At 39.7% G+C, this 23,900-nt stretch overlaps 1 protein-coding gene across 1 annotated transcript in view; it reads right to left on the bottom strand.

The window, feature by feature from the left end:
- The window catches only part of LOC141470428 (protein FAM169B-like), a 40,584-nt gene extending 20,293 nt beyond the window's left edge, over window positions 1-20,291 (bottom strand). Inside the window, exons 1-3 of the mRNA XM_074156447.1 lie at window positions 20,257-20,291; window positions 6,472-6,605; window positions 3,594-3,693 (exon numbers count right to left, since the gene is read on the bottom strand). Coding sequence (XP_074012548.1) covers window positions 3,594-3,693; window positions 6,472-6,605; window positions 20,257-20,290 — 268 coding nt within the window. The 5' untranslated portion in view covers window position 20,291. The remainder of the gene's footprint in view (window positions 1-3,593; window positions 3,694-6,471; window positions 6,606-20,256) is intronic.
- Window positions 20,292-23,900: the final 3,609 nt, after the last annotated feature.

Raw genomic sequence — 23,900 nt, 5'->3', positions numbered from 1 at the left:
TGGAATAAGAGCATTTCTCTCTCTCTCCTAAGAGTCTTATCGAAATAAATACATTAAAGCTTGGGAGGCATGCAGATGCTGCAGTAATGGCAGCCATTCAAGTATCTAAGATAGATATCTTTCCTGCAACCAATTACATTTTCTTCTACAATTTGAGTTTTACTCAGTGATTTGTTGCAAATGTCTTGTGATAAATGTTCCGTGGCATCTAACAGTTATTGTAAATTATTATATACAGCATACAGAAAATGCCACAATAGGGTATGTTTATTTAGTGTTATAAAGATGTTAATCACCCATGCTATGCTCTGTAAGCCCTTAGAACACAATTCACATTCTCATAAAAATATCTGTACAGATATAATAACAGAACAGAACACTCAGCCCATCAAAAATAAATTAAAAATGCTCCCAACCAAGACCAAGTCCTGTGGAAAAGCTATCATATCCATTTTCTCTTTGAAGTATGCAGGTCATTTCAGAGCACAAGCTACGCATCAGTTCTGGACAACCCATCTGAGCAAGACGATCAGCTATAAATCTCAGTGTTGGAATCAATCCCTCTTTAACCTATGTTCAAGAATTAAATGTCACCAAACTTTAAAGCTCTTCACAGGCAAACCTGTACCTATGCTGCTAAATTCAGTATTTTTCCAGAGTCTAAATTACTAGAATTTCAAATATAAGTTATTAGATTGACAATATTTTCTTTGGGAACTGTGGGAAGTTATGTATATTACAGTGGATATTATTTAATAAGTATTATATACATCATTTTATCTATTCAATACTTAACCATTATAGATGTAAACACAAATGGAGCTGAAAGAGGAAATCCCATCACATATGAACATAAGACATACAAGGTATACAGTTTTCTCCTTGAGATTAAGGTATTTCCCAGGTAGTGGTTAACCCGAGCAATTGTCAAGGCCTTGTACAGAATTCATTTTAGGGGGTGACGGATGTTGGGGAGTCACCAGGAGCAAAAGTGGAGAAGCTGGAGCAAAGCTGAAGGAACTGGTGGTGTCAGGGATAGAGCTGGAGAAGAGAACCAACCTGAAAAGGCAGTCACCACTCGGAAGAACCACTACAGCAGATCTATTCACTGATCAGAACAAAAGGTCACAAAGGTAAGCCAGTCCAGATGGACTTGTCACATTCACAGAGTCTGCTGCCCTAAGAGTCAATTCCAAATCTGTTGAACTGTGGGAAAAATAGCTGGACAAAATACTTCAAATGTATATACCCATATGTAAAGGTATGCACACACATACACACACACCCCCAGCAGACTTTAGAGAACTAACAAAAATTTATTAAAATTCATCTAAATAAAAGTATCACATCAGTCAAATTTGATGAGTGTAGGAAGGCTGGCCACATGTTTATAGCATATAAAATCCAGAAACAAAGAGCTTCCAGTAAAATGCTTTAAATCATACTTTTAAAAGGAAATATTAAAAGCCAGATGATGTAGCCTTACTTAAATAACTACTTACTGATCTCTGTGAGACTCTTTCTGTGACTATGGGCTGGTGACTCAAGCTAAAGTTTTGCAAGGGGGTCACAGTAGTCAGTCAGTCTGTTGTTTATAATATAATAAGGTGTTTATTCTGCTAGGTTTAAGCTTTTTATATAGATCTCTATCATATAATTTAGGCTCCAATATGGACTTGTTTGACTTGTTCGTGTGGGAAACAATTTTCTCCTTGTGTATATATATCTCATTAATACTTGCTGATCCTAATACTATTAGATCATTTAACTGAATATTTGTGCTAAATGCACTTTTTTCACCTGCATTTATTTAATAATTCTTTATTTTTGCATTGTAGTTGTTACAGATCCCCATTCCTCTCGTGCAGCCTAAACTAACTTAATGCTGTTTTCAATTACATTCCTTTGAATGAGTCAGTAGGTCTGCACAACTGCACTCATAGAGCAAGTTTGGCTCCGGTGTTGATGCTTCTCTCCTTTATCACACCAGTGCCTATCTCTCTTCAGAAAAATGTTAATGGAATATATAAATCAATGTCAGGAAAGTAATTCTATATCAATAGTTTTAGAGAGACCAGAAAGTCTTTTGACCACACTTCTAACTTGGAAAGGCCTCCTGCCTTCAACTCTGTGAATCACATCCCATTAGCAAACATCAAATTGAAACTGTATGTAAAAGGAGCTGGAAAACTTTACAGAGTTCACCTCTAACCACAGATGATTTTAATCTGGTTTTTGTTCTTATGAAGAAATATCCTGGTTACAGGGTTTGGACTGAACAATGAATACTTAGTTACACTAATAGTACCTGTTCTAGGAGTCCAAGATCGTTACCTGACACGCTTTAGAACTGAACGTAGAGTGCTAAACTTCTTTGCCTTGCCTTTGTTGTATTATTAAGAATACTGGCTATTAAATCCTTTAAGGTATAATTTATAGCTTATCCTTTAAAAAAAAAAAGTACGATTTAATGACAGATTTCATTAGTTTGCTGCCACAATCGGAGGCTGAAAGTTTAAGAGGTTTCATGTGTTCTGTATTCCCTAAGTGACACAATGGGTCAATGCATAGGTTCATGTCTTTGTTGTAGATGTTCCAAAGATTCCATAGCCCATTGCTTCACAACAGCTCCAATAGTCCTCATTTAATCCATTTAATCCAGGTGGGTCGCAACCTGGGCTTTTGGTACTATGCAACTCGGAGTCAAATCTCCCATTGACACCAATGCCAGTGGTATCAAGAGTTGTTACCTATTTTACACCTGCATTTTTTCACATTCCATAGTCAAAGACACTTGCCCAAGAGTAAATAGAAAGAAATCAGGCTGTGTATGAAGATAATGCGATCCTGATAGCAGGAGATAAAACTTAGATATGATTATTGATCAAATCTTAATAACCTGTTGATACTCTAAGGAGACTCTTGAAACAGAAACACCAGTAAGCACATGCTGACTTCTACTGCTTGTGACACAATTGTAGTGTATCCCTGTCAGGCTGACACATGGCTGTAATAGGAAAACACCAGCATTACTAGCAGCAAGCAAGGTAAGCTGGTAGAGTTTAAAGCACATCTCGGGAGAAGTGCCAAATGAAATGGATTAAACTCAATTCCTGAGCGTAGTTGCACTCCAAATTCACCCCTCACACACCAATACTGGAAACAGGAGGCAATTAAATCTAGTACTGAAGAAGGTGTCATATAGTAAAAATAATATGAAGAAGAATCAGTAAGACCTAATACAATGTTACATATATATTTGCTCATGTTTAAGGATTTCAGAATTCTATGCAAATTATAATGCATTGAATTTCACATCATCCCGAATTAGAAAAATATTACCCCATTAAACAAACTCAGAAAGAATAACAGATTCACCCAAGGTTATTTTTCGGCTACCAGCAGAGTTATGCATAGAATTTAGAAGGTCAATCCTCCCTTCTAATCAGTAGCCCACCAACAGAAATCCCTGACAGGTAAAGTGAATCCACTTCATATTCAAAATAAACCCCAAAATATTTATATATATAAACAAGCAGACCATCTAGAAAGTACAACTACTCAAAATTCAAAATATTTTGACCAATTCTAACCTGTCTCTTTATCCTTTGGATCAGTTAACAGCAACAGTTTGCAAGTAGGATTATTTCGGTAGAGAGGGACAAAACACACAGAGGAATCTTCCAGTTTAACCTAAAAAAACAAACAAGCCCTGTAGCTGTTTGTACTGCAAAGCTCGCGAGAAGTATTTCATGTATTAGATGTGTTTATGGTATGTTTTACTAACACGCATGGTATAAGCTTAGCACAACACCCTCTCAATCCTGAACTTCAAGGCACTAAAACATACATAATATTCTAATACTATCAGTAGGTAAAGTTAATTTAAAAGAAATCAAGAAGTTAGTGAAGACCTTAATGCCGACTTACTATGATTAGTACATAACCTGGCTTTGAACACAGTTACATGCAGACAAATGGTGTTACGAAAGACCAGACACATCAAATAAAAACAAATACAACTTGCACTTCTTACAGCATGGTCCAGCTGAGTACTTGTGGTGTTTTGCAAACAATGAATTAAGCCTCAGGGTACAGGGAGTATCAAAGCATTAGGGCAGTGCCTGGGCAGTTTATCTGTGAGGCACAGGGAGGGTAGATAATTGGCACAAGGTGGTTATGTTGAAGGCAAAGCTAAAATCAAAATCCAGCTCTCAAGCTCTGTCTTAGACTAAACTTCTAAACGATGTGATACATAAACACAAAATTACTGTGCTCAAACAGCTCTATATGCATAGAGATGACGATTTCCATATGAATATTGCAAATGCTCTCATGTAAGTTTAGGTACAGGCAAAGAGCGTGCATAATGTAGCACAGTATGTACTGTACTTTCAAAAATCTGGTCCATTGTGTATGTGTGGGTGTGCCTCTCTCTCTAATTGCACCCATTTGTCAGTTTGCTATGAAACTCAAATCAGTCATGTGATACATTTAATATTTCTTGGTGCAAGGAAGGAATAGTATGAATATGGATTATTCAAGATAACAACTCTAAGTTGAAACCAGTGTTCACTAGTGTGCTAGAATCCTGGGATCATCCATGCAAACACTGGACTCCAGAAGAAAAAACCGAAAACTGCCTGAAATCTGTATTCATGAGCTTCCCAAAATCTCAGTATGTTCTGGGGATTCAGTCATTCTTTGCATGTTTCAAATATAACAGCATCAATATCATTATGGCACCTGGGAGCATTACCATAATGAAAAGGCCAGTACTATTTCCAATAGTGTTATGATTGTTATTTTGTTTCATAAGGTAATGTGCACTTTCACAGGTGCTAACAACATCAGTGTGAGCCAAGCAGAACCTTGTGTGTATGAACGCTGCCAATGCGCTTCCATCCTGCCTTGCAATAATCCTTGCTATCTGTGTACTGAATGCTTGACTAAAGACCATACCATACCAAAAAGAAGGTCTGCGACCCGAGCAAGTGGGCTGACAGCCACTTAACACTTGCTAAATAATTATTCATGATTGCCGGTCCTGCCACTTCAAACCTGCTTTAATTCAGATGCACAGAGGAAAAAAAAGAAGCCTTGGTAACTGCAGCCATTATTCAAACACCAAAATCCTCATCCTTCAGGTTGTAGGTATATAATAGAGATTGTTAGCTCAGATGTTCACTGGGGATGGGGGCTTTACCTTGTTACATTTCATTTCTTTCTAATTACAAAATATCAACGTTCATTGAGCTATTTATTATAGAGTATAAGGAAAAAACCAATACAGCAAGAACATCACCATTACTTATCCCTTTGACTAGCTGTCTGACTGCAGATTAGATTAGACCTGAATTAAATGAATGCAAAGAGAAATGCGTTGCTACGAGACTCAAATCAGTCATGTGATACATTTAAGGTCTGATGACAAGCCACAGAATCAAGACAGTTCTGAATCAAAAGGCAGAAGTCCACCTTCAAATGATCTCACTGTGTCTAGCTATTGCAGAAATACACACAGCACTGCTTGGAACTTTAATTTACCCTCCCTTCTAATGGGACAGTAAATGAGCCTCTAAAAGTACAATCAAGGCATGAAAGGCAGAGGTAAGCCCTGAACTGAGGGATCTTTGCATTTCAGGTTTGTTCGTATTTAACCCTACATGGTCCACTAGAGGGCATTAAAAGAGTATCTAAAGCTAGTTACATTCACAGCTCACAGATAAAGCTACACACCTGAAACGGAGATTTTCTGGAAACTACTGCATATTATTTTCCTAAATTGTAGAAAGGCCACTGTACACAAAATATTTATTTCAACTAATCCACTTACTGGTTTGATAGTACAGTAACAGCCCAACACACCTTTCATGATCTAGGACATGCCCAGAATGAAAGGTTTCATATGTTGACTGAAGTCAGAATTTTTAATTGGCCTGTTCAGTCATCTCCCATCCATTCCCCAGATGGCTCAGGAATGGATCCTAAAGCAGCGGCAGCTACAGTATTTATACCATTTATCAATCACACCTGATCAGAATTTCTTTGGGAGAACCTATATTCCAAATTATCAATATAAGTACTGAAAAGAATGGAAATAAAAGATAGTTCATATCCCAACACCTGTGTGAACTGCACAGTAGAGGCAGAATACAGAACTGTGCCATGGTATAGATGTCTACCAAATTCACTTCTGATCCAGTCCTGCAAGCAGGCAAGTCTAGATGCAAAGTTCAGGTAAGTACTTCAAACCCTCATCCACACTCAGATGGTTTTAGACTTGTAGTTTAAGCTTATCTCTCATTTGCAGCATGCAAACTTTTTGAAATAATGCAGAATTTGCTGATTTTAAGAGATTTGTAATCCAGCCACACCAGTTTACCCCTATCCACAGACAGACTATGAGCACAACCCACAAACTAGTTTGCAAGTGTCTAACTGGCAGTATGAAAAACACCAGCCTACTACCTCTTCTTGTCCAGGGATCGAAAAAACATCAGGAGTGGATGATGGCTTCTTCAAGAGTTTTTCATAGTATGTTTCAGCATCTGCTTGCAGAACCTCTGGATCTCCCGCCAGTGTATCCACCAAGTAAAGGCGACCTGGAGTTAAAATAAAACATAAGATATTTTTACTTTTTAAATGAACTAAGAAACATAAGTTTTAAAACCTTGGTTTCCCCAACAGCTGCTTGGTGTAACTGGGCCCTTATTGCTCCCATTAGAGCCTTTTGTATAATCCTGATCTAAAATAGTAAGGCTGGTAAAAATCTATCTATATGTTATTTGCCTCTTGACATGCAATTTTACAAAGTAGAACCACGACAGCATCAAATCACATTTGTCTGCTTTGAATTCAACAAACCTAATCTCAAATTTCTCTAGGTGTAAGTAAATTGCTTTAAAACTGGAAGAGCAAAAAAACCTTCAAAACACAGCCTGAGTTCTAGCACTGTCCAAAAATATAACAGGAAAAGAATTCCAAAGCTTCCACTCTTTTTTGGAAGACTGTCCCTTTATGGGTCAGTCCATGGATATCACTAGTTTTCTCTTTCTCTTTTTTGAGTAACTTCATGTGGGCACTTTCACAACAATGAAATAATGTCAAAAAATATTAAAATATTTAACTACATAAGAGCTCCCAAAATAGTAACCACCACCTTCTATGCAACATAACTTAATCCATGAGACTCAATGCTGAAGGGTATGCATGCAAGGTATTTGTTAACTGCATGCAAACGAAAATTACATACATCTGATGCCTGTTACCTAAATGAAACATCCAATTTGGTGCTCCTGAGGAACCAAGCAACCTCTTTCTAATATAAGAAACTATACTGATTGGTGGTTCATCACCAGCTAAAGATAAAGAACATCAGAAGAAATGGGTTAGCAGTCCAAATAGTATTCTGCCAGTCTTCTATCATAGGAAGGAAATAGTTTCAATTTAAGGGGCTGATTTTAATTCAATCAACAAGCTACACCTGCAACTCTTGTAAGCCCCAAACTGAGGACAAAATCTTCTACCACATTGCTATAGCTGGAATCTTAGTTCTAAATCCTCCATGGTTTGCTCTCACATGGCAGCTCCTGTGACCCAAGTTTAATGTAGAATAACTGCACTGATAAGTTCAAAGTAAATGGCCAAGACAATGAATAGTCTTACAAGGGCCATATTAAACTATATTAAGTCTATATTAAGATTCAGAAGCTATGAATCATAAAAGTACCATATTGAAAATGATACCTTTCCACGTAACAGTAGGAGGATGGGATCTGCAGTATCAGGTCAGACTATTCACCCACGATCCTACCATCCTCCCTCTGGCAGTGATCAGTATGTGATTCCTCAGCAAAAGGGTAAGAAACTACAACTGATAATTCACCACCGCCCAGCACTGCTTAAAATGCTTTAAACACAATTTTCCTGCCCTTTGCAGGCAATCAGCTTACATCCTGAGGCTTGACAGCAAAGCTATGTAGTCAGAATGCTGAACAGAAGCTACTCTGTAAATGGTTTTCATAGTATGTTTGTATGTGACAAAATGGGAGAGAAAGGAGCATTGCCAACACTGGCAAGTTGAGTCACATTATAAAATCCCAGCCAGTACTTAGGAATGGCAGTCTTCTTCTGCGGCGACCTTCCCCAGTGTACTCTGTAACACCATCAAGCAAAGAAGCCATATAAGGGCGAGAAATTAAAGACTATTATTAAAAACTTTAGTAATTTACCAAAGTAAATTTACTGGTAAATTAATTCTTTGCAAAAGAGCAGCATGTAAGACTTAAGTTTAGCACAAAGAAAAATATCGTCTGAGCCAATAAACACTATTCATGAGATGCTACTTACATTGCTATTGTGTCATTGTTAAACCAAAGCAACTTAAAAAGCACAATCATGTTTTCTACTTACTGAACAGAACAACCAGTAACTTCAAAATTATGCTACCTTTCTGGTACATAACACGCTTGTATTTGAAGGTAATAGTGACCATTTGAAGGATGAAATAATGCCACAGATTAAATAATGAGGCATTAAAGAAAACTTCTGATCAACTTTCCATTAATACAGCTCTCCACGGAAATTTTTTTTTCTCTAAAAAACACTTTTAGACTTCCACTGAACTTGTCTTTCCTGTGTAATACTCTGAAAACGCCCAAGTGTGTTAGGAACACATATTCCAATAAAGGGCAAATCCAGAAATTTTTCATGAAGAAAACAGATCTGTTTCAGCTTCTGTGTATAAGGGAGGGGAGAGAGAGAGAGAGAGAGTGAGGTTCCTTCAGGCACAATACAGAGCAGAAGTCTAACTTTAGGTACCCTGGAGAGTCCTCAAGAAGTCAGTTGTGCTAAGGGTGGCTTTCGTGAACATCCCCCCAAAACTTGCTCACACATGCACACACCACTAACACTGCTCAGCTGCCATAGGCAAGAGAAAAGTCACCAGTTTGAATTTGTTTCTTACATTAACTAATGTGTTTCCCAGTTTTCCCCGGTATTTGCCCACCTGAATATGTCCTTTTATGCTTTTTTTGTATACAGAAACAAACGAACAAAAAAAAACCCTCAACAAAGTCTAACTATAACTATTGTTATTAGGCATGTGACTACAACAATAACTATTGCTGGCTAGCAGGATGTTAAAAAGGGTCCAAAATCAAATGCAAAATGATTTCTTAACTTCACTCTAAAAGAAAAGCAGTGCTATTCTCCTGTGAGTGCTTCAGTCTGAGGCCCCTATCAGTATCTTGGGATACCAAAATTGCAAAGTTTCAAGGATAGCCTTTTAACCTAATCTGAATTACAGGATTTCATTCTAATTTGATTTTACCTAGTGGCAGCAAGAGAGCACATTGTGGCAGCCAATCTGCTGGACACCCAGCGAGCACTTCCTTCAAATGGGCAATGTGCACAAAGGGTTACCATCTGTGGGAGGGAGGGAGGGAGGGAGGGAGGGAGGGAAAGAAGGGGGGGCAGAAGGGGTGAATCATAAAAAGGGGGCCTCTTGCTGCAGCCACAGAGGAGGGAGCATAAACCATAAGGAGAGTAAATTTAGAACGGGAGGCCTACTGCATTAGAGAGATTCCTGACATTCGCACTGAAGGGGCTGCCATCTTAAATAGCCAAAGCTGGTAAACAAGGTCAAGACATCATCAAGGAGGATTCTCTGGCAGCGGTGTCAATGAAGGGTGTGCAGACAGGTATCAGACTTTGCCTTTTACAGAGCACCGGCGAAGGAGGAGGAAGTGTATGCAATTCCACGGAAAAAAAAACTAAACCAAAACTTATCTAGAGACAAATAAATAAATAAGAAATCTGAATGGCCATATTTCCATTTCAAGCACACATAATAGATTTTAAAGCAAATACTAACACTGCTTCTGTTTTTCCTCTCTTTTGTTTCCATGGAGCAGTCTGGGCCACATTCTCAAGTGAGGATGTGTAAGTTCATCTCCTCTCACTCTAGTGATTTGTCATCAATTTGCACTAAGAATCTGATTTTTAAAGTGAAAAGCTACCGCTAGAACCAGCTATACAAACAAGCAGGCACTGCCCATACAATTCAGTCATCTTTATGAGATACTACCCTCCAGCACCTATAGGTACCTCAGCCTAAAACATCACGCTACTCTGCCAATAAGGCATAAATCAGGGCCCCTGTTTCAGCCCTGATCCCTGAACTCAGCATTTTCTAAACCCGTTGCTATCCCACTTCTGATTTTCTTGAAAATAGAGAACTGAATTTTATGGTGGTTTCAGGACATGGACAAATACCCTTCTGGAGAGGTAAAAGTCAGACAAAGTTCACTTCACTTATGATCCATATGTGGGAATCCAGATAGATCTGATTAACATGCTTATGTTCTGCATCAGGTAGATAAATAACAAATGCAATCACAAAACAGAAGACAATATTCTACCTTAAGATAGAAATTAATTTTCGTAGATTAGAGACAGACCCTCATCATTACAGATTGAGCAAGAATTTCGTTCTATCAGTTAAAGTAAGCAGGAAATATTTTTCCATGGGCAAAAGAATTTATACTCAATACAACAGAAAACACATGGTGCACATACTTGTATGTGGAATTCCACAAGTGAAATTACAGACTGCTGTAATGCCGGAAGGTAAATGACATGCTTCAATCTAATCAGCTATTCTGAAGATTCTTGTTGATGATCCTTCTATATCCTCTGCAGCTACACCCTGTGCCATAATAGAAATAATTGAACTAGAATATACATAACCACAGACTTATCTCATTAATATAATCCTACAGCAATTCACATCACACATATTCCTCAAGCTCTCTTTCACTATGCTAGTCATTTTACTACCTATGTATTAGTTTTACTATTTTGCCATTATCTAACAAATCAGTTACAACTTGGGACAATCAACTCTGTCTCTTTGTAATGTGTTTTAAATACTCATTTAAGTTTCAAATCAGTATGTATTACCAATATACTTAAGTCCTTTTTGATCATGAAGCCAATACACAATTTATTAAATGAGATATTTGCTTTCATTTTTAAGAATTTTCTATTTCTGCATTCATATGTAGCTTATTAATAGTGTTTCCTTAAGCCAACAAGTTGGTGGTGCGGTTATTTCAGACCAGACACACCACTGGCTTGATTGAGATGCGTTAAGGTATTGCTGGTACGCCCAGGAAAGACTTACTTGTTGAAAAAGCCATTTCAGAAATTTGTAAGAGCATTTAGGATGCAGCCAGATTGTAAAGCAAAATACATCAACCTCACTGTAGATGAAGCATGAAAAGTGTTATGTCTGAAGTGAATTAATCATTTATCCTACAACTACTTTTTCATGTTTTACAAACACAGAGAATGATACTACATGCATCCATTAAGAATGTTTACAGAAGAGCCATCAGTCACAACAGGATTCGTATCCAGACGGTACATCTTTGTACATTTGTGCAAATTTCTGCACACTTTTACATGTAAAAGTACAAAAAATACTTAAGTGTGATTTCTAGTGGTGCAGAAACAAGATAGATAAAAAGAACCTAACATTTCTAACTTTCAAGTGTCGTTATTTTTTATTCAGTTTTGCCATTTCTAATGCTTGCAATAGCAGGACTGGTTTTATTTACTGGCTTTACTATTGGCTTTATTTTCGTGCCAATGTATTTCACAATCAACAACAAAAAAAACAAAACAAAACAAAACAAAAAGCAAAAAAAACTTCAGCAGATTCTAAGTGTTTCTGACATTATTATGAGGTTTTTTTGTCCAAGAAGTATTTTTTTTTTTTTTTTAAATCAGAATACACTTTGCAATATGAGACAAACACACATGCAGCAACACAAAAAGACTGTCTATCATGTCAATATTTAGGAGTGAATGTTCTTGCAATTAAACCAGGCAACTGAGACCAGGACTCCTAGGATTTATTCTTAACACAGGTGTGGTTTTGTGGCCCCCAACAAATCACTTCATCTCTGTCTGGTTTCTTATCAGCTAAGTGTATGTCTTATCTACCACTTCAAAAGGGTGTGATGTTTTCCTTATCAGTGCCTCTGAAGTCACAACATAAAAAGACAAAGAAGTCATATAACATAAATTGTTCTCTGTTCTCCTGTGGACTGTCACCGCCACACTATGGCAGCACAACCATGATAACGTCTAGGATCTAAAGATAACTTTTTTTGCCCTTCTAACTCACACACATAGAACAAAAGTGGTTTCCATTAGCCTCTCGTAGGAGTGGGACCTCTGTGTTGAACAGCAGTGCTTAACATCAACTCTTCCCCATCCCATCCAAAGAGCCTGAACAGCTCTATGCATGCGGTTATCATTAGACAACCGTATTTGTTTAACCTTCCAAAGGAAGGAAGAGGTCTCTGGCACGTTCCCGGGAGTACATGCAGAACCTGACTCTCACATCCTGACTTTAATTGAGCAAGTACATGTCAGAAACCCAAGTTCTAGTGTAAGTGAAACTACACTATCATAACAACGTGTGGTGGCAACAGAGCTAGTGGGCAAACGCTGTGGTGTGATATCTGTCCAACATGGCAAGGCAGCTCTTAACCACATGCTGTACATCATTAATGAAAACAATGTTCTTTCCCCACTGCATTGCTTTTCACCATTACTAATAGAGCAATCACTCTTGGAACGCAAAGGATGAAAAAAAAAAAAAAGCATTGGCGTTAACAGGTTTCTCCGTTTCGATCCAAAAATTACATTTCTATGTTACTTACTATTCTGTCACAATTCAAATGGTGAGAAGGGCTTCAGAACACAAACTAAATATAAGTTTCCATTGGTAAATAATTTTCTGCTGTGGAATCAATAAATGAAGGCAGAAGGGAAATAAATAATCTTAATCCCATTGCCAATTAAGAAACGAAACATGAAATAGATGAGTTCAACTGTAGCTATACATGTCATTACTGCAGATTCCATCACTCAAGTGGAGAGCAGACCAAATGTTAGGCATCCCAAATGCAGGATTAGCTATTAGCTATTATATTAGCTATCCCATTCCTGCTAACACATTTTTACTACTGATTTCAGAAAGGGGGGAAAAAAAGCTTTAAGTATATACATTCATTTAGCAGAACGCAGGTGAGCAAGGGCACAAACTAGACAAGCCTAACTCTGAAAAAATGTCAAGCACCTTCAATTTCTGCTCACCTCAATGAGCTCTGAAAGCCCTCAGAACCCTGTATGACCAGGGTTTGGTAAGTCATGTGTTATTTATTTTCCAAAACTTAAAATAATCTGCAACTTATGAAATGGGACCAAAAAAAAACAGACAAAAGAAATAAATAATTGATCTAATTATTTAGCTCTTTTTGGAAAAATACCTAGATGAAACCACATTATTTAAAATGTTTCAAATCCAGAAGAGCAAGTGCATACGCATATTGAAGAAATCACATAATGGCATTAATCACCTCTAAGATGTAGTACTCCCCTACTGAAAGTTTCAGCAAACAGGTTCCAAATATATCTATTTTTCCTCAGATGGATGTTAGCAGTGTTACACTTACAAAAATAAAGCCACACCCAACTCGCAGTACAGATAAATTAAAATCCATCTGTGTAAACAGGCTATCTCCTGTCCTATTATACACAGAATGCACATCTGGACTGGCATGTTTTGCACTAAGTTCTAACCTAATGTAATTGAAAAAAGCTGAGGTATTATGGCCCAGAAACAGCCTTTATAAATAAAAACTGTAGCATACTGTGAAACCATGGAAGCGCTACCAGCTGTAACTATGACATATCAGGAATTCATACTTCTGCACATTTAACTCTCTTCTTCACAGGGCTTAGATGGAAAAAAGAAGGAGAGAGCTTACAGAATAACTCAGAGAAGATGCAGTCCTGAAGAAAAGGGACATTCAGAATTGTAATTCATTAAGGCTTTAAGGTTTATGTTCACATCAGGTTTTCCTCAAGGAAATGCCATTGATTCAGTATGTTTACTGCTAATACCTCTGAAGATGAGAACATCAGAATTGAGTTCTTAATAGGTACTGTTTTCCACACAACCAAGAAATGGGCAGAAATGTTCCTGGAAAAGTCTAACTTCAACTACTGAAGGCAATGGTGTGGGTTTTCTTGCATATGTAAGGAAAACAAATCTAAATTTGTCAACTTAATTATTTGTCTACCCCCTAAACAAAATAAAATATACAAGTTTTCCAGAATGGCTGTGTCCATATTAGGGGCTTTTTCCAGCACAACTACGTCAGTGCTACATCTCACTTCATACCCATAGCCAAAATAGCTATGCCAGCTGAAGTTCATAGTCCAGGCCTGACCTCAAATTAGAGACTGACACTCAAATTCTAAGCAAAGAAGAAATGCGAGGCTCTGAATGACACCAAAATATATCACTGAAATATTTTCATTATTCAAAGAGGCTGATTTGAAAGGAAAATGACAGAAAAGAACCCGTGAACAGCAGTAAAGCTCTTCTGAATCACAAGTTCAAATGTAGATAGTGGTAATTCAATCCTTTACAAAGATGGAAGACAGAAAGGAGGATGCATTGGTCAAAAGTCATCCTATAACTTAAGGGAAAAGACAATGTCTCCCATAGTGATAAACAAGGAACAGCGAAATGGCAGGAAATGACAACTGAGTCTGGCAAATGGTCTAGCATGAACATAGAATCATAGAATGGTTAGAGTTGGAAGGGACCTTAAAGATCATCAAGTTCCAACCCCCCTGCCATGGGCAGGGACGCCTCCACTAGAGCAGGTTGCTCCAAGCCCCATCCAGCCTGGCCTTAAACACTTCCAGGGATGTGGCATCCACAACTTCCCTGGGCAACCTGTTCCAGTGCTTCACCACCCTCACAGGAAAGAATTTCCTCCTAATATCTAATCTAAATCTCCCCTCTTCCAATTTAAAACCATTACCCCTTGTCCTGTCACTACATTTCCTGACAAAGAGTCCCTCTCGGCTCTCCTGTAGGCTCCCTTCAGATATTGGAAGGCTGCTATGAGGTCTCCCCGGAGCCTTCTCTTCTCCAGGCTGAACATGATTTCATCCCATGGGGAGAAGCCAGCCAGGCTGCCAGTTAGGGCAGTTTCAGAAAATAGCCATATTTTAAGACCAAGGAGCATTTAAAATTATTACTGAGACACCCACTGTCACAGCCTGGCACCAGGGCTAGTATTTAAGTACTGCATTAAATACATTTCCCTGTTACCACCATCATTCAAAGCAGGTGTGGGAAACCTCAGGTCGCACTACACACAGCTCTGTCTTCATTTCATACAAACTATGGCAGTACGCGTACAAAAAGTACCCGAAAGCCCTGGCTTTTTTGTTGTTCCCCAAACGAACGATATAGCAATGAAAATATGAGCCAACTGTCTAGATTTTCAGGGATACCAGTTTCAGATGCCGCATAATTTGAGTTGCAAATGCTTCACATATCTGACAAACCTACTGCTTGCACCAGTAGAGTGCATGAGTCTGCCTAAGAAAGCCCAGCAGCCTTTCTCCCAATTACTTGCAAGGAGCAATTTGTACAGCCAGACTAATCTCAAAATAAAGCAATTAATTTGAGGGGAAAAAAAAAAAAAAGAAAAGAAACAAAAAAATCCCTTCCCCCAGTAATTTCCACTTTGGTAAATTTACTATGCGGCTGCAAATTAATACGTCACCTGCACTAGCAATCACAAGCCTCTTAGCCTGTCTCAGAACTTGCTTTTATAAACAGCTGCATGTAGTGAAGGAAAAATGCAAACATCTCTCTTGTTTCTCTGTGCCATTGTGTCAGCTATTCTACATGTCTTTGAAGGTGCTCCAAAATCAGCACGTCTCTGCTTCTCCCTTTTTCTCCTTTTGGGAGGAAGAAGGAGCAGAGAAGGAAGGACTGGCTGGCAACAGAGGGCTAACTCTGTGCTTGCTGCGCTCTTGACAGTAAAGCTGAGATTGTTTAAATTCCGTTTACACAGGCTGTTCTGTAAGGACAAAAGAAACCACTGCTGGTGGTTAAAAATGCAAAAGGTTTTGATTGTAATGGCTTGACAATCAGCCAAAGATATGACTGGGGGAAAAACACAGCAAGGCAGCTATGACCAGAATGGAAGAAACAAGGAAAAACACATGGCTTGACTTCAGACCAGAAAATTGACTTAGGCTTTGCATAAATGACAGCATACCTCCAAGCTTGCCTGATCCACAGTCTGCCTGGAATGAGAACATGTAGTCTAAAAGCAGAGCCTATTAAAAGGCATAATGTTTCTAAACGGCATCTGTTACGTACTAATAAGCATTACTTAAAGGACGCAGGCCTTAAATTGCTACCAAACATGCACTTATCTGAAACTGCTGCAAGACAATAATTACAAAAATGTCACATGACACCATGGGAATTTGACTAATATAAAATGTTTTTATTTAGTTTGGCTTGAAATCATTACACAGAAAAAATATGGAGGCCCTTTCTGAGATTTTGAAACTGTGCAACTTCACAGGAATGAAACCCTAGCAAGAATTACATCAGCAGAGCCATTTGCCATCTGTTGTCAGCAATACTATAAAGACCAGACAGCAGTTTGAAAGGTTACAAACACAACATTTTTAAGCATCCACAGACCTCTCAGTAACTGAGCAGGACCCAGTTTACTTCAGATATGTGCGACCAAAGACAACACACCAGAACTGTGAACTGCCACACAAAGTGTTTGGGAGTCTCTCAGTACGCAACCATTATACAATGTGGAAAACACATACCAGCCTGTTCTACGTAGGTTCCTCTAACATCCTCACAACCATAATGTCTGTACACCTCCCACTTGCAAATTTAAACCGGCTAGACTTTCTCTTGTGGTGTTTGTTTTCTCATACTTTCCCCCAAGGGAAGGAGTGTATTCACTGCAATGCTATTATGAAAAAGGACTCAGATTTGTTTGCTGGGGTTTGGACTGTATTTTTTCTTTGAGGGAAATAGTTAGAATTTTGTTTCCTGATTTCTTTCCTTCTAGACTGTAACTACGTATTTATGTTAAAGAAAGCAAGGTTTCAGTAACTTGCCTTACCTGTGGCATGGAAAGCAAGGAGGTTATGATAGCCCTTACCTCTCAGATACACACACTCCTCAATCTGAGTAAAATTCTACCTGTTCCATACGGGAGATTTTAGTTATACTGAAGGAATATGTTGTTGGACAGTCTCACTGTAGAACTCTGAGTAGCTTTTCTAGGTGTGGGAGCCACGTTCATGATATATGGGCCACAAAAACAATCAGAAGGATGGAACACTTCTCCTACAAAGACAGGCTGAGAGAGTTGCAATTGTTCAGCCTGGGGGAAGAGAAGGCTCCAAAGAGACCTTATTGCACCGTTGCAGTACTGAAAGGGGGCTTGTAAGAAAGACGGGGACAAACTCTTTAGCAGGGCCTGTTGTGATAAGACTAGGAGTAATGGTTTTAAACTAAAAGAGGGTAGACTTAGACTAGATATAAGGAAGAAATTTTTTACAATGAGGGTGGTAAAACACTGGCTTAGGTTGCCCAGAGACATGGGAGATGCCCCATCCCTGGAAACATTCAAGGTCAGGTTGGGTGAGGCTTTGAGCAACCTGATCTAGTTGAAGATGTCCCTGCTTATTGCAGGGGGGTTGAACTACATGACCTTTAAAGGTCCCTTCCAACCCAAACTATTCTGATTCTATGATATATAATGCCTATATGTTACCTGAATTTTGTGGTTCCACCTTCCAGGCTGCTGACCTCCTGCCTGCAAACTGATTAACATGGATTTCATGGAGGGCAGGAAGATTTCCATCTTCCTAGAGAGACAGATGGAAGTTTAAGGCTTCATTAGCGCAATTGTTAACCTAGACATACACGTTTCTCATCCAGTAACTATTTTTCAGGCTCTAGCTGTTGTATGTATGTTGTTACTCACTGAATGTATTTCCTAACTTTGCTGTTAGATAGTTAACACATACAAATCTGACTTTCAAAGCATTCTAAAATCAAAAAGAACTTGTGAAAAGGCTGAATTTAAAACAAGAACCTCAAGTTCTAGGTCAATAGCTGGCCTGCTTCTCAGTGGTAAGGTTTGCCTAAGATCTATAAAAGGGGCTTAGAAACCTGGAAGCATAAGCAATCTTGCAGTAACAGACCTCAAGAATATGCAGTTGTAGCATCTCAATTAGAGCACAACATAAACTGAAAAGCACCATTTGCACAAGAAGAGCTAATGGCTGACTCCAAAAAAGTGTGCTCTATACTCAACCTTTCGCCAGTTGTTCCATAATTATTTCAAACATAGGTATATCCAATTAAATAACTACACCAAAACTTGGACAATACCTAGAAACAATGGCATCTGTTCCAAAAGAGGAAAGGGATGGAAAAACTATTCTAAACATTCAATTTGAGAGCAATGAAAAAGTTAGGGGGAAAATGTAGACATTATCTCAAGTGCCCAACAATACAATATGTGCTTGGACATGAAAAACCAAGTCCCATTCATCTAGAGATATTTTATTTAAAAACATCAGCAGAATTGAGAGACTTCCAAAAAAAGCCAACAGCATTATTACAAATGTTTGACTTTCATAAGTGGCTGATAGGAGGGAAAAAATAGAGCAATCTGACTACAGCGCATTTAGCCATGAGCAGCTAGAGGAACTAATGAACATCATCATTATTTTACTGAAGGGGATGAAGTAGGTGCTTTAGATAAATGGCAGCAACTTAAAATGCGTTTCAGAAGATAAATTCACTTTCTCTCCATTTACCTGGTAGCGTGACAAATTAAGAAAGAAGAGTATAAAAACAGAGCAGGAGGGAAAGCAGTACAAAAGCTAACTGAGGTGATGCAATGGGCCCTTATCCAAACAAGTGCGTGAACAGAGATTCTTGGAAATGCTCCTAGTCAAATATAAACCAGGAACACTACACATGCCAGACTCCCTTGGAAATCCATGGTGGAGCTCGTGCAGAAGATCCACCTGTCCTAAAATCAGCTCCCTTACCAAGCACCAGGAGCACTGCCATTTGGAAAGTAACATGTCTGTCTGTTTCAAAGCAATGTAAGTCCACCACATACCAAACGGCTGAGTTCTCTCTGTTGGCCTCTGCTGGGCTGAGCAACTCTTTGCCTACTGTTTACACCAGTAAATTAACTTCTGCTGAAAGATGATGAGGGGCGAGTGACTTTTTTTCCCCAAAAAAATCATCATTAGAGACTACGTATTTCTTGTTCTACAGTCAGCCCATGATCAGCAAAGACAGTTTTTACCGAATACTTTTTAAAGAAAGGTTAAGTCCTCTGCAACGTAGAAAAGCTTTGTATCTCACTTCTTCACCAAAATAATCAAACTAATTATTCTTTTGTGGTCAAGAAGCAACACGTTTACTGCTCCTTTTGTCCGTGTAAATCCATGTTTTTGCACAGTTTGGGTAAACACTTGCTGATGCTGCCCGAGATTTGGCCTTAAAAATGTAGAAGTATTTTTACACAGTATTCCCTCAGCTCTTTAGCAGTTCTCGAGCACTTTGCCATTCAAGTCCCAAGCTCATGCACCTGTGCAGTGAGACCTCTAAACACACACTGGAAACTGGCGTTTGGAGACGAGCCTTTTACAAGCATCACCTGCCGAACCAAAGCTGACAGAAATCCTTGGGCCAGCTCCTCTCTGCTTCAGGACAGGTTTGGACTACCCTAAAACTTGGAGAAGTTACCTTAACGCTTGAGGAAAAGGGCAAAGAACCCTGTAGCGGCCTACTCTGGTTGCCCCTGCTTTGTGCAAGGTGGGGTTAAACTCCACCATCTGCCCTCCAGCAATCCTATGGAAAAGAGGGCGCTGGGAGCATAGCGATGCAGAGCCGGGGCTCGCCCGGTCATGACCGCTAGCAGCTCAGCAAAGTTTTCCTGGAAAGGCCCTAGTGTTTTGTGGCGTTTTGTCCGATTCTGGAAAGCCCTGCCGCGGTGCCGCGGGGAGCCCGCCATTTCGGGGCGGCGGGAGGGGGGCTCCTCACAGGAGGCCGGGGCGGGGGGGGGGAGTGGAATGGCGCCGGCGGCGCCCCCGGACAGCCCGGGCGGGCGGTGCGACAGCCAGGCACCGCGTCCAGCCTCTGCGGGCGGGCAGCTGGCCCGGCATGAGGGTAAGAGCGGGAGGGGGACGAAGCGAGCGGGGCGGCTGCCGTGAGGAGGCGGCGTGAGGGGAGAGACGGGGCAAGGGGAGGAGACCAGGCCGCGGGGGAGCTCCCGAGCGCTCTCCCTCCCCTCTTACCAGCGGCGGCTCTTCCTCCTCCCTCGGCCTCCATCACTTCCTCCGAGGCGGGCTCCCGCCGCCGCGGCCCGCCCCCGCCCCGGACGGGGTGGCGGTGCGGCCCTGTCCCTCTGCGGGCGGGCCGGAGGGGCGGGCCGGGGTTTGGGCTGACAGGAAAAGTGACGGGGGCGGCCGTCGTGGGGCGGCTGGGGGAAACTAAAGGACGGGGGAGGTGACGGTAAACAGTCTGGAGAAGTTTCTGTAGGGGGGAAGGCTGGGGAGGTGAGGGGGGATGCTGCGAGCTCCTGGCAGGGTGGCCGCAGGCTGAGGGGGCGGCCGCCGGCAGGGCCCGGCCGGTGGCAAGGACCAGCCCAGGACTGCATCTTAACTTCCAAAACGCCCAACAAAAGTTACAAATTCTTCCCTTAAAAGGCCCAGAATGTCAAGCCATAAAGCTAACGCCAATTTGTTTAAGCTCGACTGGCAAAGGCAGAAGGCTCATGAGGGAAAGTAAGTGCAAAAATGACATTTTTATAGCATTCTTCAGCAACGCGCTGCAGTGATCGTTGTCAGTGTGAAAGAGGCTTTTGGAAAAGCTAGGCAAGCAGCCTGCTGTTCATTATTACAAACTGTAAAATTGAGGTACAGACATTAAAATGAACACACAGTTGTCAAAATTAGAAAGTAGAATCCAGGTGTTGACTCCTGGGAGCCTTTCTACAGCGGGTGTACGATGGCTTAATTATTTCTAAAATAAGCGGACACAAGTATCGAAGTAAAAGACGTGAAGAGAAAAGTGCATGGAAATAACAGAATGTTTGCATGGAAACAAACTTACCTTTGCACTTTCAGTGTCCGGGAACACATTGTGACCTGGAGGAAAGGTTTCATGGCAGCGTCTTGAGTGCTTCACATCACCGTTAGGTCCATTGCCTGACAGCACAGGGACTGAAAACTCCATAAGGTTTCTCCCCCTCTCAAATGGTTTAAAACACATTCTAAAGTAGATTCATATTTTTTTTCCTCAACAGGACAAAGTGATCTCAGCCCATACGCTGACGCTCTCAAAAAAAGCAGCTGTCACACAACCATGCTTTACAGAGTATCAGTGGATTTCAGCACAATTTCGTGATCTCATGGAAGCTTTGTAGCTTCCGCCACTCCCCATGCTGCACTCAGCCCAGAGTTTTGGCTGTACCATTAGCCAAAGCCTAGTTTGATGCAGCATTGCCGTGTGGCCTTGCCTGAGTTTTACTGAGAAAATCATGAAGCCATGAGAAAGTACATGGGCTAAAGCCATGAAAGACAAGAAGGTAAAGTCACGGGAGCATTGTTGTTGGGATGACAGTAGTTAGCTGGTGAAAGATTCAAGAGGAAAGGTACAGAAGAAAAGCAGAAAATTCAAAGGTGACTCAGTAATGCCGAGGGATCAGCCCATACCAACAAATCGCAGAGACCAACTTTCCCCGGTATATTGGAAACTTCCTGGCCAGCTAAGACTCATCAGTTTTCTGATCAGGAGTGGTAAGCATATTACTGTTTAGCCTAGTAATCTGTTAGTTCTAGCTATCTATTTTGCATATTAGCTGATAAATAATTACTTAAATAGTGTGTATCCTGCTTGCAGAGTCTCTTTGTGCATGGTAAATGATGCCCGAACAAAAGTAACCCATTGAGAGTTGCATGCTCTCCTGCTAACATACTTTCTCCCTATTATACTATTATAAACTATTAAACTATTATAAACAAAAAAAAAATTAAAAAATTTTTCCATACGCAGCAGTTAGTTTTTGCCAATACTGCACGATGACCAGAACTGAAATTATAACAGCCACCCAACAGCTTGGTTACATTAAAATTATATACTCTTTTAATTTTTTCCATTATTGCGAAGCACTGGGTGTACATCAATGGTATCAGTTACGGAAGAACTAATATAAATAAGGCAGCAACATAAAATATATAACACTATCCAAAAAAAGGTATGTGAAATTGCTGTTACATTTTTCCATTTACCATTTCTATGAGTTTGCTATAGAAGAGGCATTGGTCCACAGGGAACAGTGAGCTTTACACTGAAATGTTTGTCTCCTCTCTTTTTGTGACATTGCATTCCATCTACCTAAAGACCAGCTTCGGTCTTTCCCCAGGATCATTTATTTTTATTAGAATGGAAAGAAATATAGGGTGTGAGATACTGAAATTTCTATTTAAAGTCCCATTATAGTTTAATGTTAAATAGCATAACAGCTTGATTTCTCCCTCCTCTCGTTAAATGTTGAACAGCTGAGATAAAAATTGAAATATATTAAACACTTCCACTTAACAGTTTCAGACATTGGTCAGTGCCTGCCAATAACAAGAAATAAAAAATCTATATGTAAGTAATAATAAAAGAGATAAAAATTAAGGAGCTGTTTCTAAATGAAGGGCCATATTCAGTTCTTGTTACCGTCAGTACTAAAAAGCTATTTGGGCGGTGTTCTGGCGGTTCTGCAATGTGAACAGAATGCATTTGCAGAAAATATATTTTTCTCTTACTCAGCAGTTCAAATAATTTTTAAACGTGTCAGACAACTCTTCAGAAAAATACTAGGTGATACAAGGTGATAACCAGGGCTTTCATAGGTGAGTTGCTTCCATTCCTTTTTTACCTCAAGATGAGTGCCATGCCAATCATATTTGTTATGGCAAGAAGAAAAACAACCTGTGTTTAGCTGAGTCAGCTGTGTCTGTGACTTGCCTTCAAAAATCCAGGGCTTGGTTTCTTAATTATGGATGAGGAGATTAATTTGCACAGACCTCAAATATCCAGTGACTTGGGTATTTATTGTTACAGGCACACATACACGAGTTCTAATATTAAAGCTACAATCATACTTTCACAAGAATTTCAAGAGTAGTTTCAACTTCAGCTGAGGAAATGGTAGAGGAAAGAAAAGGTTTAATCATTAAGCAAGTATAGACCTTAAATCTTGCTTTATTCCTTGCATATGCTTTGTTCATTAGACCACCTTGTACTTAGATTTTTTTAATTGATAATATCTATCAAGCTTTTTTTTTTTTTTAAATCAGAAAGAACTATCAGAAGATTCATATGCCATTGTCCTGCTCAGTATAATAGGAAGAGTTTTACTAACTGGTCCCAAAGGAAAATTAATTGATGAAAATCTCATTTGACGTAGGGGAATGAAAGACTGTAGAATTTTAGATGTAATTCACTGATATCAGAGGCAGATTTTGCCTTATTTAAAGCTGAAGAGAGTTCAGTGTTTACTGTATTAGCTGTTTCTTCGGCCTCAGTGGTTAGCAAAAGTCAGTTTTGCAACTTTCATTAGTCAGGGGAAGAAATGGATGGTGGAATCAGGGTCTTTTTATTTAAGAGAATCCACAAATTTCTTTCTGTCTCAGCACAGGAGGATTTAAATGACACACGGCTCGTAGCTCCAAACCTCATTCAGCCACCACCCAATCCAAGAGATTTCTTCAGAGATTTTTTTACTTAAGGTCTCACAATTACCAGCTCTCTTGAGATTATATAGTGGCTTTCTATTCTTAGCATATTTCTCTCTCTGTGTCTCTCTCTCACACACACACACACACACACATACACTTCCTACTCAAAACAAGACCCAGTGAAACCCTCTGCCCACATAGTTATAATT

The sequence above is a fragment of the Numenius arquata genome, chromosome 11 (genome assembly GCF_964106895.1).
Source record: "Numenius arquata chromosome 11, bNumArq3.hap1.1, whole genome shotgun sequence".
In the NCBI taxonomy this organism is placed as follows: Eukaryota; Metazoa; Chordata; class Aves; order Charadriiformes; family Scolopacidae; genus Numenius; species Numenius arquata.
The sequence above is the reverse complement of the archived record's forward strand: the minus strand, read 5'-3'. Positions and strand labels throughout refer to the sequence as shown.